The following is a 13942-nucleotide window of genomic DNA, read 5'->3' as shown; positions in this document are numbered from 1 at the left end:
TTTAAGATTGTTTGCATTTCATTTGTGAAAGAAAAAAATTCATAATACACTCTACACCGTCTCAAGTAACTTAAGCAAAGGACTTTTCATTTTACGTTTCACTATTATGCAATACTTTTACAAGAACATCTGTCAGATTGTCAAACCATATCTCACTTTAAGATTCACATCATGTAAGAGCTTCCCCCAATTTACTGCAAACTCCAAAAAGCCAGAAATAAACACTATGACCAAAACTGCGTGTACTTTTGGTGTAGAGAGCTATGGTTTGAGTTAGGCTCCTTAGTTCCAGTCTGATGTTATTCAGACTTTGTAGCAACAGTTTGGGGAAGTTCCTTTTTCAACATGGCAGTGCAACTTTACACAAACAATTTACGCAAAGTCCATAAAATACGATTTTCCCCAGTTTGGTGTGGAGGGACCTGATTGGCCTGCAGAGATCGAAAACCTTCGGGATGAACTGGAGCACCCACTGTGATCCAGGTCTCATCGTCCCAACATCAGTGGGGTCACTAATGCTCTTGTGCCTGAATGGGAGCAAATCCCTGCAGCCGGGTTCATAAACAGTACTGTGGATAGCCTTCCCAGAAGACTGGGGGATGTTGTGGCGGCAGTTCAATGTTCACGGTTTTGGAATAAGGTATTCAACAAGCACATCTGGGTGTAATGTTCAGGCGTCCGCATACTTTTAACCATATAATATGTCTCAAGCTCATTTCTACTCAAAAGATGTGAAGGCACCCGACAGTTTGTGGAATTTACTCCATTTTGCTCATAGAGAAGTAGCACAGTTCTGTGTATTGATGTTTTTCATACATACTGTACTATAAATTAATATCTACGACAAGATAGGAGGTGATTGAAAGGATGTTCCTCTTCCTCTTCAGTTCAAACAATCAAAGCCGACATATCGCTCATGATTTCCTTTTTCTCTCCCTTGTCCACCTCCTTTTTCCCTTTTGTCCTTCAGGTACCCGATCGATTTCTGGAGGTGGCCCAGGTGACTCTCCGTGAGTTCTTCAATGCCATCGTGGCTGGCAAAGACGCAGACCCGTCCTGGAAGAAGGCCATCTACAAGGTGATCTGCAAACTGGACAGCGAGGTTCCTGATGTTTTCAAATCCCCCAACTGTCTACAAGAACTCCTCCATGACTGACTAGGATGAGGGAGGAAACGCGGCAAGCAAGACAAACCTCCGAGGACTGTGAGAATACTGTAGGAAAAAGCCTCTAAAGGCACACAGTTAGACTAGATTGAGGTCTTCAGTGAAATGCGATTGAAGGAGTTTGACGTTCGTGACGCGGTGCAGAGACTTGAAGAGGTTTGTTGGTGGTTGTTTTTGGTCACCCCATCTTTTAAAGACAAACCTGCCCTCAAGATGTTTTATAAAGAAAAAAAATATTCCTCCTCACCGAGTTAGAGGGCTGAGACTCATGAGTCAGACGATACTCAAATTAACAAATTGTGTTGAGACTTTTATAAATTAAAAGCGAAACAGTAAAAACAGTGAACCTCCTTGCACTTACAGAAAAGCTCCTCCTTGCCGAAAACCCTACGTCCTCTTTCTCCTCCACCTCGTCCAAGCTCGCTCTTCATCCTCCCTCAGGAATGAGGAGGGTTATGGATCAATCTTCAGCACAAGAATTGGGATCGGAGGCGAACTAAAAAATAAAGATGATAATATATAAAGATCTTTTTATTGTGGATGTTTTTAAGTTACATGGACATTTTTGAAAAAAAGTGATGTTTCTGTATTTTTTCTCCTTTGTATGAGCTTACAGCTTCTCATCCCCTTACACAGATACAAAGGCACACACAACCACACACACACACGCTTACACACACACTTACACGCTTACACACACACACACACACACACACACACACACACACACACACACACACACACACACACACACACACACACACACACACCCCTTGAACAGAAAAGCACAGTAGCGATCCCAAATCCTCCCCTGAACCCAGACAAACTGGGCAAAAAACAGACTTAGTTGTTGTTTATTTCCCTTCATTTTCCCTTCTCTTTTTACTTCTTCCTCTTCTTACTGTACTGAGACTTACTGGTTGTTTGTCTTGACTGTGTGGCTCTCCCTGCCCCACCCCTCCCCTGGCTGCCCCTTTTTGGCTCATGTTGCATTCAGGCACCCAGAGCATCGATGACAAAAATCTTACTGTTTCAGTTTTTAAAAATTAAATGACTGACACTATACCGGTCCCATTTTTTACAATTTTAGAAAAAGAGTTAGTCCAAATCGAAGACAAACATTTTGAAAAGATTATTTGAAACTGTTAGAAATTAGATTAATGAGGGACCTAATATCCTTATCCATATTTTGAGTCAGCATGCCATGTACAGTACTGATTTTACCTAATTACTAGAGCCTAACCAAAACTGGATTTTTGAGGCAGTTACTAGTATTGACATTTGAGAATGGCCCCATTTAACCTTGTCATATAAATCCCAAACTTCAGCTCCCAAAAAAAAAAAAATAAAATCTATAAAAATGTAAGATTAGTTATTTAAGATTTATGACCAAGATACGTACTTATCGGGACTTTTAACAGGAAAAATATACATGTCAGTGCTCTCCAGTGGACAAGCTATGTAATGGCAAAAACGTGCTACATTTTCTTACTTATCTGCCAACTTATACGCCGATATCGAAATTATAAGCCAATGCCAGGCTCAACTACTACTGGTTTATTAATAATATTTTCAAAATATAGCGCTGATATAGGATAATGGGTAAATGCAGTGTGGTTTACTTAGGCCATGGTCGATGCTGTACCAATTTCGGTATCGCTGTTTTGTGTTTTATTTGATTTCTGTTAGACTTGATTTGTACCTTATGTTTCACAGAATCTCAAAATCACATTTATCTCATTTCTGTCTCCGTTTTAAGTAATGTGGATTCAAGCAAGTCGGTTTTGTAAAAGTGTTTGCTTAACTTCACCATTCATTCCAGCACATCAAACCACATGATGGAAAAAAAATAAAATAAAGCGATTTGTCTTTCTTGGATGTGACTCTGGGACAGGCTAATCTTTGACGACACATAATTTAAATCAGTACACAGCGGGTTTGTGTTTTTTTTTAGTATGGATTGGACTTAAACACTTGCTCTGAGGATTTTAACACTTTTAAAAACTCTCATGACTGAGTGTGGTACAATCAGGTGTCCTTAAATTTGCCCCTACATTCAGAAAGGTCCAATCTAACCCCCCCCCCCCCCTTCATACTTGAAACCTCCAAACTGCAACAGACCACAGTATGGAAATGTGGCTTCTTTAGATATTTCTCTCTGCTCTGGGTGGTTAAGAGGGGCAGCTGCACCAGCCGGGTCATGTGTGAAGTGTTTAAGGTTTTAACAGCAGAAAAAAATACATACAACGAAATGCTGATATTTGTAGCTTGTATAGATGTAATAATTACTCTGATCACTCTGATACTGTTATTATTTATAATTGAAATAATTATTCCTATTAATGTTATTCTGATGATTATGATTATTATTAATGCTTGCTACAGATTTGACCAGTGGTTTACTCATTGTTTATCCATCACACTGTCACATGAAATAAATTATTCTTTGAAAAAAAAAAAAAAAACAAAACAAAAAAAAAAACAGGAGGAGGGGATGTTTGTGAGCGTGTGCCTGTACTTTACTCTGTTCTATTTGTGCTCGGCAGAGGTGCAGAGGGCGTTGACCGTTCGCATGTGCCCGCCCACACACACCGAATCACCATCAACCCCAGCAGTAACCAGGCAACATGATGGCCACTTTAACTCTGTACTTGCCCTCCCTCCCCCTCCCTCGCTCTCGGGATTCTGTATAGGGGACATGTGATCCCTTGTTGTTGTTGCTGATGAATTGAAAAGAGGAGCGCTGTGTGATTATTGTCAGCACAAAAGCCTCAAAAAGCTGCTGACGCCTAGATTAGCCAGTACAAAGACACAGGGACAGACACACACACACACAAAAAGACATAGGTACAGACTCACACTCATACACACACACACACAGGGACAAGGCCTGTCTGCCCTCGTTGCCCTACCATCTTTCTCACTCCTCTATCCCTTCTCTGTTCATCCTTTCTCAGCCCTCCATCACTGATATTACTCTCTCCTCTTCCGTTTTTGACCTCTCCTGTCTCCTCTTTGCTTCCTTTCTAATAGCTTTTATTTCACCTACCCTCCTCTCACACCACCTACCTCCCTAACACACACACACACACACACACACGCACCATGCCCTCTGTGTGTTGGCGCCAAACACTAACTGGCATCACACAATGCCAACCACCATCACCAGCATGGAATAAAGTGCCAGCACTCAATGTGCCTCTCCTCTTACTATCTCTCTCTCTCTCTCTCTCACACACACACAGACACTCACTCACACACACACACACACACACACACACACACACACACACACACACACACACACACACACACACACACACACACACACACACGCCAGAAAATATTAAAGGGAAAAAAAAAAGAAAGGTGTAAATAAGATGTGGCTACAAATTCTTCTGTGCTCAGTTTTAAATAACATTCCAACAATAATATGGGGGCATTTGCATACAATAATGCAACTATTGCCAGAAGTACAATGACGATAATAGCGTAATGAAGCAGTTTATAATTCCGTGAAGCCATCTATGCCTCCTGTAATAATCCGGTTTCAATGACGACTGACTTCTTCATAGAGAAAAACAAAGTGGAAAAAAAAAAAAAAGCACAGAATAAAGCGATTCAGGAGGTTACCCGTTTTTACAAGATAATACGTAATCCTCTAAAAAAATGCCTGTTTGGGACGGAGCTATTGTTACCTTCGATTTGAGTGGTTTACGGTCAGGGGAGAGTGTACGGTGGCTAGCAGGACAACGATTGCCTTAAAAAGGTACGGACAATAATGAGAACACTAGGTGTCATATTGTAGTTTTAGTTTTTGTTAGGTAAATATATGTCAGTTGTAACTGTAATTAATTAACCAACTCGCGCGTCATGCTAAGAAGTTTAGGTCAACTTTTAGACATCCGGCCGATGATACAGCATAATCCGATTTTGGACCTCTGAATCCATTCCCCCTCCATTGATTCATATAGGTCTGGTGTTTTGCTCACTGACGGCTTTTTCCACCAGTTTGAGAAACACTTAACCAAATCAGAGTTGCTTTCTAGGCGGGATTAAGAATAGGGCTGCACTTCTCTCGTGCCAGAGCCAGAAAAAACAGCGGTGGCCAGTAGTCACGAAAATGGCGCCACACATGAATGAGATTAATACAGTTGTACAAGTTGTTTTAATTAACCTAGAGAACTAGAAAGCCTTAAAATCATCTTTTTGATCAATGTCAACACACTAATCCTCTCAGGCCCTACTGCATCCATGTTGACTGAAAATGACATCAATGACACATTAAAACTCAAATATGTAACTTTCGGCACTTTCGAACTCTAGCACGGACAATACGTTAGCGTGGTGTTGGAAAGTTGCTTAATCTTGTTGTTACTGGTTTGTAGTGCTCACCCACACAGATGTGGACATAAGAAAGACTCATTTAAAACAAAAAACAAATAAACCTGTTGCTAATTTCAGTTTTAAGAAAGAAAAGCAACAGATATACAGACGGGGAGAGATGAGCAGTATCTCGTGCATCAGCGTACACTGCCAGAGCTTTTCATTAGAACGGGAGGGGCTGAACAGGAGGTGGGGTCACTCTCTGCTCTATATGATCACAAAAACACGCCGGCTGCCCGTGAAAGCACATCTGAGCAGCGCAACAATAAAACAGCTGTGTTTGTGTTGGCCTGCTGATCATTTCATTCTCAATCACCCCGTCATACGCACAAACACACTTACACAGACACAAACGCACCTATTGTGCGCAGACATGGCGTGACAGTGATACATCTTGGGCAATAGCCGCTGTTATTATAGAGTAGGGAGAGAGTTATTATGTTATATTATGGGGGGAAATGTCTCCCCAACATAATTCTAATAGCTAATTCTAATAACTGTCTTATTTGTGTTAACTGCTGCTAAGATGAACTGTGGTGTGCGTATGTGCGGAAGAGCGAGATTTTTTTTTTTTTCCTCTTTATTCACATTCACTGCCATTTTGGTAGATGATGAAATGGCCTGTGATGAGGCAGAAGCATCAAGTTGATTTCCATAGCTACAGAATAATCACAAAAAACAGCCCAACTTCATTGTTGCAGTCGCTATCGAATATCCGACGGCTACGTTTTTAGGACATTATGTAGTGGTCCGCTTGTGGGTTTGCATTTTTACTCTGGCAAGAAAGCAGAAATTAACCCATGATAGCAGTTGTGAAAAGGCAGTTGTTTGTCTTTCTTCTGATTTGATTCTGATTGATTCTGATTACGCCGACAAGGGTGGCCCTGGCTGCTGCATTGGCACAAATGATGACCACTGGTTCATTTGACTCAGCCAGCATCACACTGGGCTAAAACTTTGCTTTATTCTTCCAAGTTCATCTCCAGTAACAGATAAGAATTTCAGTCCTTGAGCACCTGAGTACACAGTGACAGTGTAGGGTGACAACTAGGCAAGTTTGAAGTCTACAATGTCAATTATTTTATCCTTGCATCTGTGGAACCTGATTCAGGGTGGCCTGTAAAGAAACAATGTAGTCGCAAAGTTTAGCAGAGGAGATTTTAATTGTCTGATCCGTCTCATCTGTACATCTGCACAATAGAGCATTCATTCTCCCATCGCTGTTTGATACTGTGCCCAGTAAGCTGCGTTTTCACGCAGCTCATGTAGGATTTAAGAGCCCCATCTGACCTCAGGCTGACCTGTTAGAAAACTAGATTCAGCTTTAATTATGACTAATTTTAAAACATTAACTTTGAGACATCATTCAAATAAAAGACTGATTGAATTGGACCATCAGTCACCGCAACGTTCACTGTTTGCTTGTTGAACAGACTTTAATCAGCCAGCGCTGCGTGTTCCCTTGCATCATTTCTTTAAGATGGCACCCAGGTGAATGGAGCTAATTGTTGTTTAGCACAGCTGCCCCGACAGTGTTTTCACTCCTCCCAGCACGCTCTGTATATCTTTGTTTCTCCATCAGTTAATGCCTCTGTTTCACTCCGATTCATCCATCCATTTTGTTATCTATCCATTCCTCCATCTTTTTTGCATTCAACTGATTCCTCTTCCTGTTATGTTATATTTAAGCCATTCAGCCAACAATCTATCCACACCAATTCCTAATTTGTCAAAAAACATCCTTCCATTTGTCAGAAAGTTATGCATCTATCCCTATATTCTTCAAGTTATCCATCATTTAACAATCTAGCATCTATCCATCCATTGATCTATGATCTTTTTTCCTTTAACTATGCATTTTCCTCCATTTATCCATCTTTAAGTCCAAGAATCCATCCTTCCATCTTCTTTTTACCCCCCTTCTAACTGACATACCCCCCCCCCATTCCTCCCACCATCCCTCCATCTCTCCTTCTATCAGCGGTCTGTTCGCTAATCAAACACCATCTGTCCTTCCATCCCCAACCTGTCAGGAACAGCTGCCAGCCGCTCTCTTAACAACACTAAACAACCCTGCCGCATCTTCCACGGCCCGCCGCCCGCACCGGGTGGATGTCGCCGATCAGGGCCACCACCTCCTTCACAGGCACACACGAGCACAGCAGACACGTGCGATCAGTGGCATTCAAAACCGTCCTCTCTCTAGCCTATTGTGTATTAGGTTATCAGGGTGTGAGAGTCATAAAGGAGAGAAGAAATTGTCATTGTAAAGGATGGAAATTCTGCAAGAAGAATGAAAATACAGAGTAGAATAAAGAAGGAAAGAAGGAGAAGAGAAGAGGAGGAGAGGAGACAAGGGAGAAAAGGAGGTTGTGGTTCTGGAAGCAAGCAAGAAAAGATAGGTAAAAGCAGCTCAAATACTTCTACTGGCCTCTTGTTGAACCTAAGTAGCACCATTATGAACCGCGGGCAAAGAAAATAAAATTTTCCAGAGAAAAAGGAATAACGGGCGAGCAGAAGGTATAAACGGAGAGATAAAACAAAGGAGAGATGGTGCACAGTAAATGAGTGGAAGTCTAAATAGTAATCAAGGGAAGAATCAGCCGCCTGCTCAAAAAAAGGGTTTAGAGCTAATGGTGGGAAGTAAAAGCTCCCAACACACACACACACACACACACACACACACACACACACACACACACACACACACACACACACACACACACAAAAAGAATCCAAGTTTACACACAACTACTGTACAATCACCACTTGCACACAATCATAAGAATACAATCATCTTAAACTCATTCAAACATAATAGTTTTCTCTCACATATAATGGTCATCCCTCACATATATAGTACATGTCACAAATATAATCACGTATCGATATTCACACACACACACATTCCCTGCACAAACTGCACTGCTGTTGTCGTGAACATGCCAAGACATTTTCAAGTGTTATATCCTGAGGAACTTCCCCAACCAATCATTGGCACATAGGCCAGATGTTCACTGGTGCTTCAATGCAATGTTCTCCTGGCACCGCACACACACACACACACACACACACACACACAGACACAGACACACACACACACACACACACACACACACACACACACACACACACACACACACACACACAGAGGCTGGCATCTTCGTCTCTCCCTCTCCCTTTACGCATATGAGCATTTGATATGAGACTAAAACGCCAAGACTGCACTTTTTCATCACACAAAGGGGAAGGGAAAGGGTTGAGAAGGGGAGAAAGAAATAAAGGAGGCAATGAAAGGATAGAGGAGAGAAAGAGTGGTACGAGACAAAATTGAAAAAACAGTGTGGGTAAGAGGCTGAGACACACGAGTCAAGAGGGCAAAGGCATAAGAGGGGGAAAGAGGGAGACCACATCTGACAGAGACAAATTTAACATCATGTAATTAGTCAATGCAGCAGCAGTGGAGGATGCAGGTGCTTCAGGTAAGTAATGATGCCTCACCATGCCACCTAGTGGGAAAATGTACATACTTACATACAGCCTAAAGATTGTTAATGGTTGTTCGTTTCTCTCTCTTTTTTGAGAGAGTTTGTTCGATCAGCAAAAATGAAGATTTCCTCCTTGTTTGCCAAAAAAATAAAATCTCTTCTTTTTTTTTTTCATGCTTGGGGCTACTTCACAATTTTAAATCTATTTTTTTTCCTGCAAAATGCAACTAGACTACAACATGACAAAATCATCCCATGTTTAGGACTCAACGTGCAAGACAGCTGTGCAAGAGTAATATAAGACCTGAACCAACCTGCAAGCCTGTCACTGTTATGCACATTCAGTGCAGGTTGTCTCACACAGCTTTGTACTTCTTCACCCAAGTAGAGCACGCACATCCAATTTAATCATCAGTTTCAGCACAGATGGAGCAGGGAAGTCGGAGCATTACTTCATCTGCTCCGGCTGATATCTGCAGACACCTGCTAGCTAGCACTAGCTACCTGGCGGGTAGGAGAAGACTGAACAAAGAAGAACCCGCACACTGTTCAGGTGCCTCTTGTGGCCTCACCTCTCGTGAGCGGAGGTAATACCTCGTTGCCAAACACAAACTGATAGCTCAGATCAACCTGCAGAGTTTTCTTTCACTCTGTTCCTCCTGCAGGTGGGACCGTTACACTTACTACCAGACCGCCGGAGCAGCTGGCCATCTGGAATCTGGAGACACCTACTTTTTCCCAATGTAGACAATTTACATTTCATTTTAAATAAAACAAAAAAAAAAAACACACATTTGTATTTATTTAGCCCTACAGTGACATCTTTAAAAGCTTTTCTCAAAAGCTTTGTAGAGCCTTTTATTAATGTTTTCCGAAAGTCTTATTTTTCGAAATTCTAATATTTCTTATCTGTTTTATTTTTTGTTTGTTTCACTCTTCTGTATCCTATTTTACTGTTGGGTATTTTATTCAATTGTATTGTCTGTACTATTTTTACTTAATTGTTGTAAAAAAAAATGTAAAGCTTGATTTTTTCCATGTAAAGCATTAAATTACAAAACTTGATTTTTGAAACGTGCTTAATAAATAAAGTACTTACTTTATTATTATTAAGGACCTGGCTGCAGTGAAGAACAGCAGCTCTTCTGACTAATCTATTCTAATCCTCAAAGGACTATTTTTTCATTCCTTCTAAGTAAGTTGAATATGTAAACACTTAATATATAAACACTTGATCCAGGAACTAGGTGCTCCTATGAGCTGTCGTTTATGACAAATTAAATTCTGTGTGGCACACAAACCCTGAGAGTTCGGAACAAACAAGTTTAAATCCACGCGTGCTGGTGTGGTCCTGGGGGTGGACATGTCAGGTGGTTGGTCATTTGTCTTACCTATTTTGGTTCAGACTGAAATATGTCAAATACCAATGTCGTGATCCCCTGACGTTTCCTTTAGCACCACCACGGGGTTAACATTTTCGGTTTCCACTTAAGAGACTCAACCACGACTGGATGGTGGCCAAGAAATTTGGTACAGATATCCAAGGTCCCTAGAGGATGAATCCTAAGGCGTCACCATGAGCTTCGCATTGTGGCTTGGTTGGATGGATTGACGCGAAATTTCAAACTGAAATTCAAACCCACACTTTGAACCTTGACCTTGATCCACCTTACAGTTTGGTTTTCTTTACAAATCAACATTGCAGCAGCAGAGAGCTGCGAGAGCGGCTGTAGACTCGGTCTTGTTTGGAAGATGGTCCTGCTGGAATTTAGACACAAAAGTTGATCTATTCACCTTGATTTTCCGTGCTGACACTTTTGCATATACAGTATGTTGACTGAATTCCAAGAAATGGTTGGACAAATGGCTGAAGAAAATTGTCCACAGATTAACTTTTTGCAGTCTGTTGCAACTCAGATGTATGTGTTCTTTTACTAATTTAATTTAATGAAACAAAAGCCCCCGCCTAATGCAAAAAAAAAAAAAAAAAAAGCTGAAAGGCGGATTCATTCAAAGCTTCCCAATTCTCTTTGCTTCAGAGAATAACAGGAATTAATTTATTGAAAATTATGTTTCGAGGACACATAGAAAACATCTTTTGCCGGAGTCAGTGCTTTTCAATTAAGGCTACCTGATAAGCTTTACTCAATAGGTGAGTAAAGTCATTAAAACAAAGTCACGCTGTCAAATACAACACCAAAGCAGAGAGAATGGCCAAAAATGACTTGAAAGTTGAAACTTTTGTAGGAGGAGACCACTACAGAGATGCAATAGGCAGCACTGACAGACTGAAGATTTTAGAGGTTATTTGACATGATTAAAGTTTGGTAGCCGCTGCATTAGCCACTTAAAATAAAAAAAAACTTTTAAGCTTTTCATTAGTCCTTAGGGCGTTATCAGACATCCTGAGGGCAGCAACTGGACACCCTGTGATGGTAAAAATTCAGCCAGCAGAGACAGAAGACTTCTGGTGTGGAAATCAATTCAGGCTCACCACAGGGGAGATACAGGGGGCTCACACACACATTAATACATGCTTATAGATATACACACTTTGCAGCGTTGGCTTCGACACACACACACTTGAGGGAGTGTGTCAGCCACGTGTCTCGTGTCCAATAAGGGCACCGAATCTGTCAATAGGAGCCTTTCAAGAATACCAGGGGTTCTATCAACTGACATACACACGAGGACAGATAATAAACCCTCATCTACACACACACACACGGACACACACACACACACGGACACACACACACGCGGTAATTTCCCCCTCACACTTTGTCCTTTAACCAGACAAAAATGGAGAGAAGCCCGGGGGCAGCTCCATTTTAATCCACATCCCCCACCTCTCCTGACATCCGCTGCTTTACACATTTTTCTGTTTCCGTCTCTCTTTTTCGCTCATCTTCCTTACGCTTTTTTTACCCCTTTCGCCGAGTGTCTCGGTGTCTTCGGTCTGTGAAATCCAGGGAATGTGCCATAGGTCATCCCTCTTTTTTATGCATTCGTTCAAAGGTAATATGTTGGATCCCAGTGACGACTTTTGATGATAGATTTGTTGTATGTATTCATTCCAACCTAAACACTTTCAAGAATCCTATTTTGGGATTTTGAGATTATTTTACCTGGAGATGCTGTGTTTTTGCAACCATAAAATTCAAATAAAATTCCAATCAAATATAATTGACCATAAATGCGTTCAAGGGAGATACGACCATCTAAATGAGAGGCATCTAAAATGACTGCTCTATTTCATCCCGTCAAAAGAACAGCAAACTCTGGCCTTGAATAAAATGACTATAACTGAATATCTAGCCCACTGAAGTGTCCTTCAGCGAGCCACCAAATCCAGTTCAGGGCTACTCTTCTATGAGGGTCCTGACAGAAACAAAAACCGAGTAATACCCTTCATGGATGAAGAAAGCATCACATCAGGAGAAGTTAATGTGATGAGAATAATAAAACAATATTACAATGGAAAAAAAATCCAATCAAATGCAAGACACTGTTGTAAAATGCCACCCATTTATGAAAATATGTTCTGAGGTATTCTAACTGAAATAACACTGAAACTCCACAATAAGCGAGGTAACAATTGCCAATGCCAAGTTTGACAAAGCCAGTAGCTACACAAACAGCAAACGCTAAGTACGACAGAAACTGTAACTGCTGGGTAGCGTGCGAGCAACCAATAGCCAGAACTCAATCACCCAACCTAACCGAATCTAAAATTTCTCATTTAAAAATGTGGACTTAAAATGCAGGACGGCGAATCACCAATCAAACACCACTAAACACCACAGTGCATTTGCAGCACAGGAAGTTGCATATCAACTGTAAACCACACAGTCTTAACTACTATTTGAGTTTGGGCTGCAAATACACAATATGTTCATTAATGTTTTGATTTCATTTTAATTTATTTTTTTCTTTGATTAAATCACTTAATCAGTTGGTCTATAAAATGTCAGAAAATAGAGAAACAGCACAATCACAACATTGCCAAGGTGAAGTCTTCAAGCAGCTTGTCTCTTCTGACCAACAGTCCTAAAGATGCCTAGTTCCCAGACAGAGAGAGGAAGCAAATCTTCACAATTGACAAATTGGAAGATTTGCTTGGCATTTTGCTTGATAAACTACTTAAATGATCAATTATCAAAACAGTTTTGGTTTAATTTTCTGACAATAGAGTAACTGATTATTCGTCAAAATAATTTCAACACTAATATGACTAACAACTCTACCAGGTTTTTAGAGAATGGCATTTAAAAACACGGTTCTAGTCAGAACTCAAAGGAAAACTGGTCGTTTTTTGATACAAAGTCTTTGGTTCCTGTCTGAGTGCGTTTGTGTCTTTGTCCCTGGTTTGAGAGGTTTTTTTAAATCACACGTCTATAACAGTAGAGGAACTGAAACCCAGTTCACATGTCAGCTCCCCTCTATTTAACATCCCTGCATGTTGTCATTTTGACTGAAAGCAGCGTTGACTAGAGAAGAAACCTTTAGACTATTTGTGGACAAACTAAGTATGTGACTGAAGATAAATGCCTGAGGTGTGGAGTCACTTAAGCTCAGTGTCTGCGTTGTCCTATTGGTAAGACCCCAGAGTAGGCCAAGGAATTTCATTTATCAAGAAATGGATATGGCTCCTCGAAGAGCCCTCTTCCAAAATACACACATACTATAAATAACTAAATGAGGCAATGGACATTGCCAGAGTGGAACGGCTTACTAGCAGATGGGAGAGGAGGGAGAGCAGAGTAAAGAAAAAAAAAAAAAAGACAGCGACAGAGTAACCAATGTTGGGTCGTAAGAATGGAGGAGAGGCACGAAGTCCAGGAAGACAAACGTAGAAAAGGAGGGAGAAAGAGATGAAGAGAAGTACGAACAGGTGCTTGAT

At 40.9% G+C, this 13942-nt stretch overlaps 1 protein-coding gene across 3 annotated transcripts in view; it reads left to right on the top strand.

Annotated features, from left to right (window-relative positions):
- The window catches only part of LOC120798270 (prospero homeobox protein 1-like), a 39301-nt gene extending 37747 nt beyond the window's left edge, over nucleotides 1–1554 (top strand). For all 3 annotated transcript variants that reach the window (XM_040142442.1, XM_040142444.1, XM_040142445.1), the window contains one exon: nucleotides 971–1554. In XM_040142442.1, the coding sequence (XP_039998376.1) occupies nucleotides 971–1156 (186 nt within the window). In that variant the 3' untranslated portion in view covers nucleotides 1157–1554. The remainder of the gene's footprint in view (nucleotides 1–970) is intronic.
- Nucleotides 1555–13942: the final 12388 nt, after the last annotated feature.

The sequence above is a fragment of the Xiphias gladius genome, chromosome 13 (genome assembly GCF_016859285.1).
Source record: "Xiphias gladius isolate SHS-SW01 ecotype Sanya breed wild chromosome 13, ASM1685928v1, whole genome shotgun sequence".
NCBI classification, from domain to species: Eukaryota; Metazoa; Chordata; class Actinopteri; order Istiophoriformes; family Xiphiidae; genus Xiphias; species Xiphias gladius.
The sequence above is the reverse complement of the archived record's forward strand: the minus strand, read 5'-3'. Positions and strand labels throughout refer to the sequence as shown.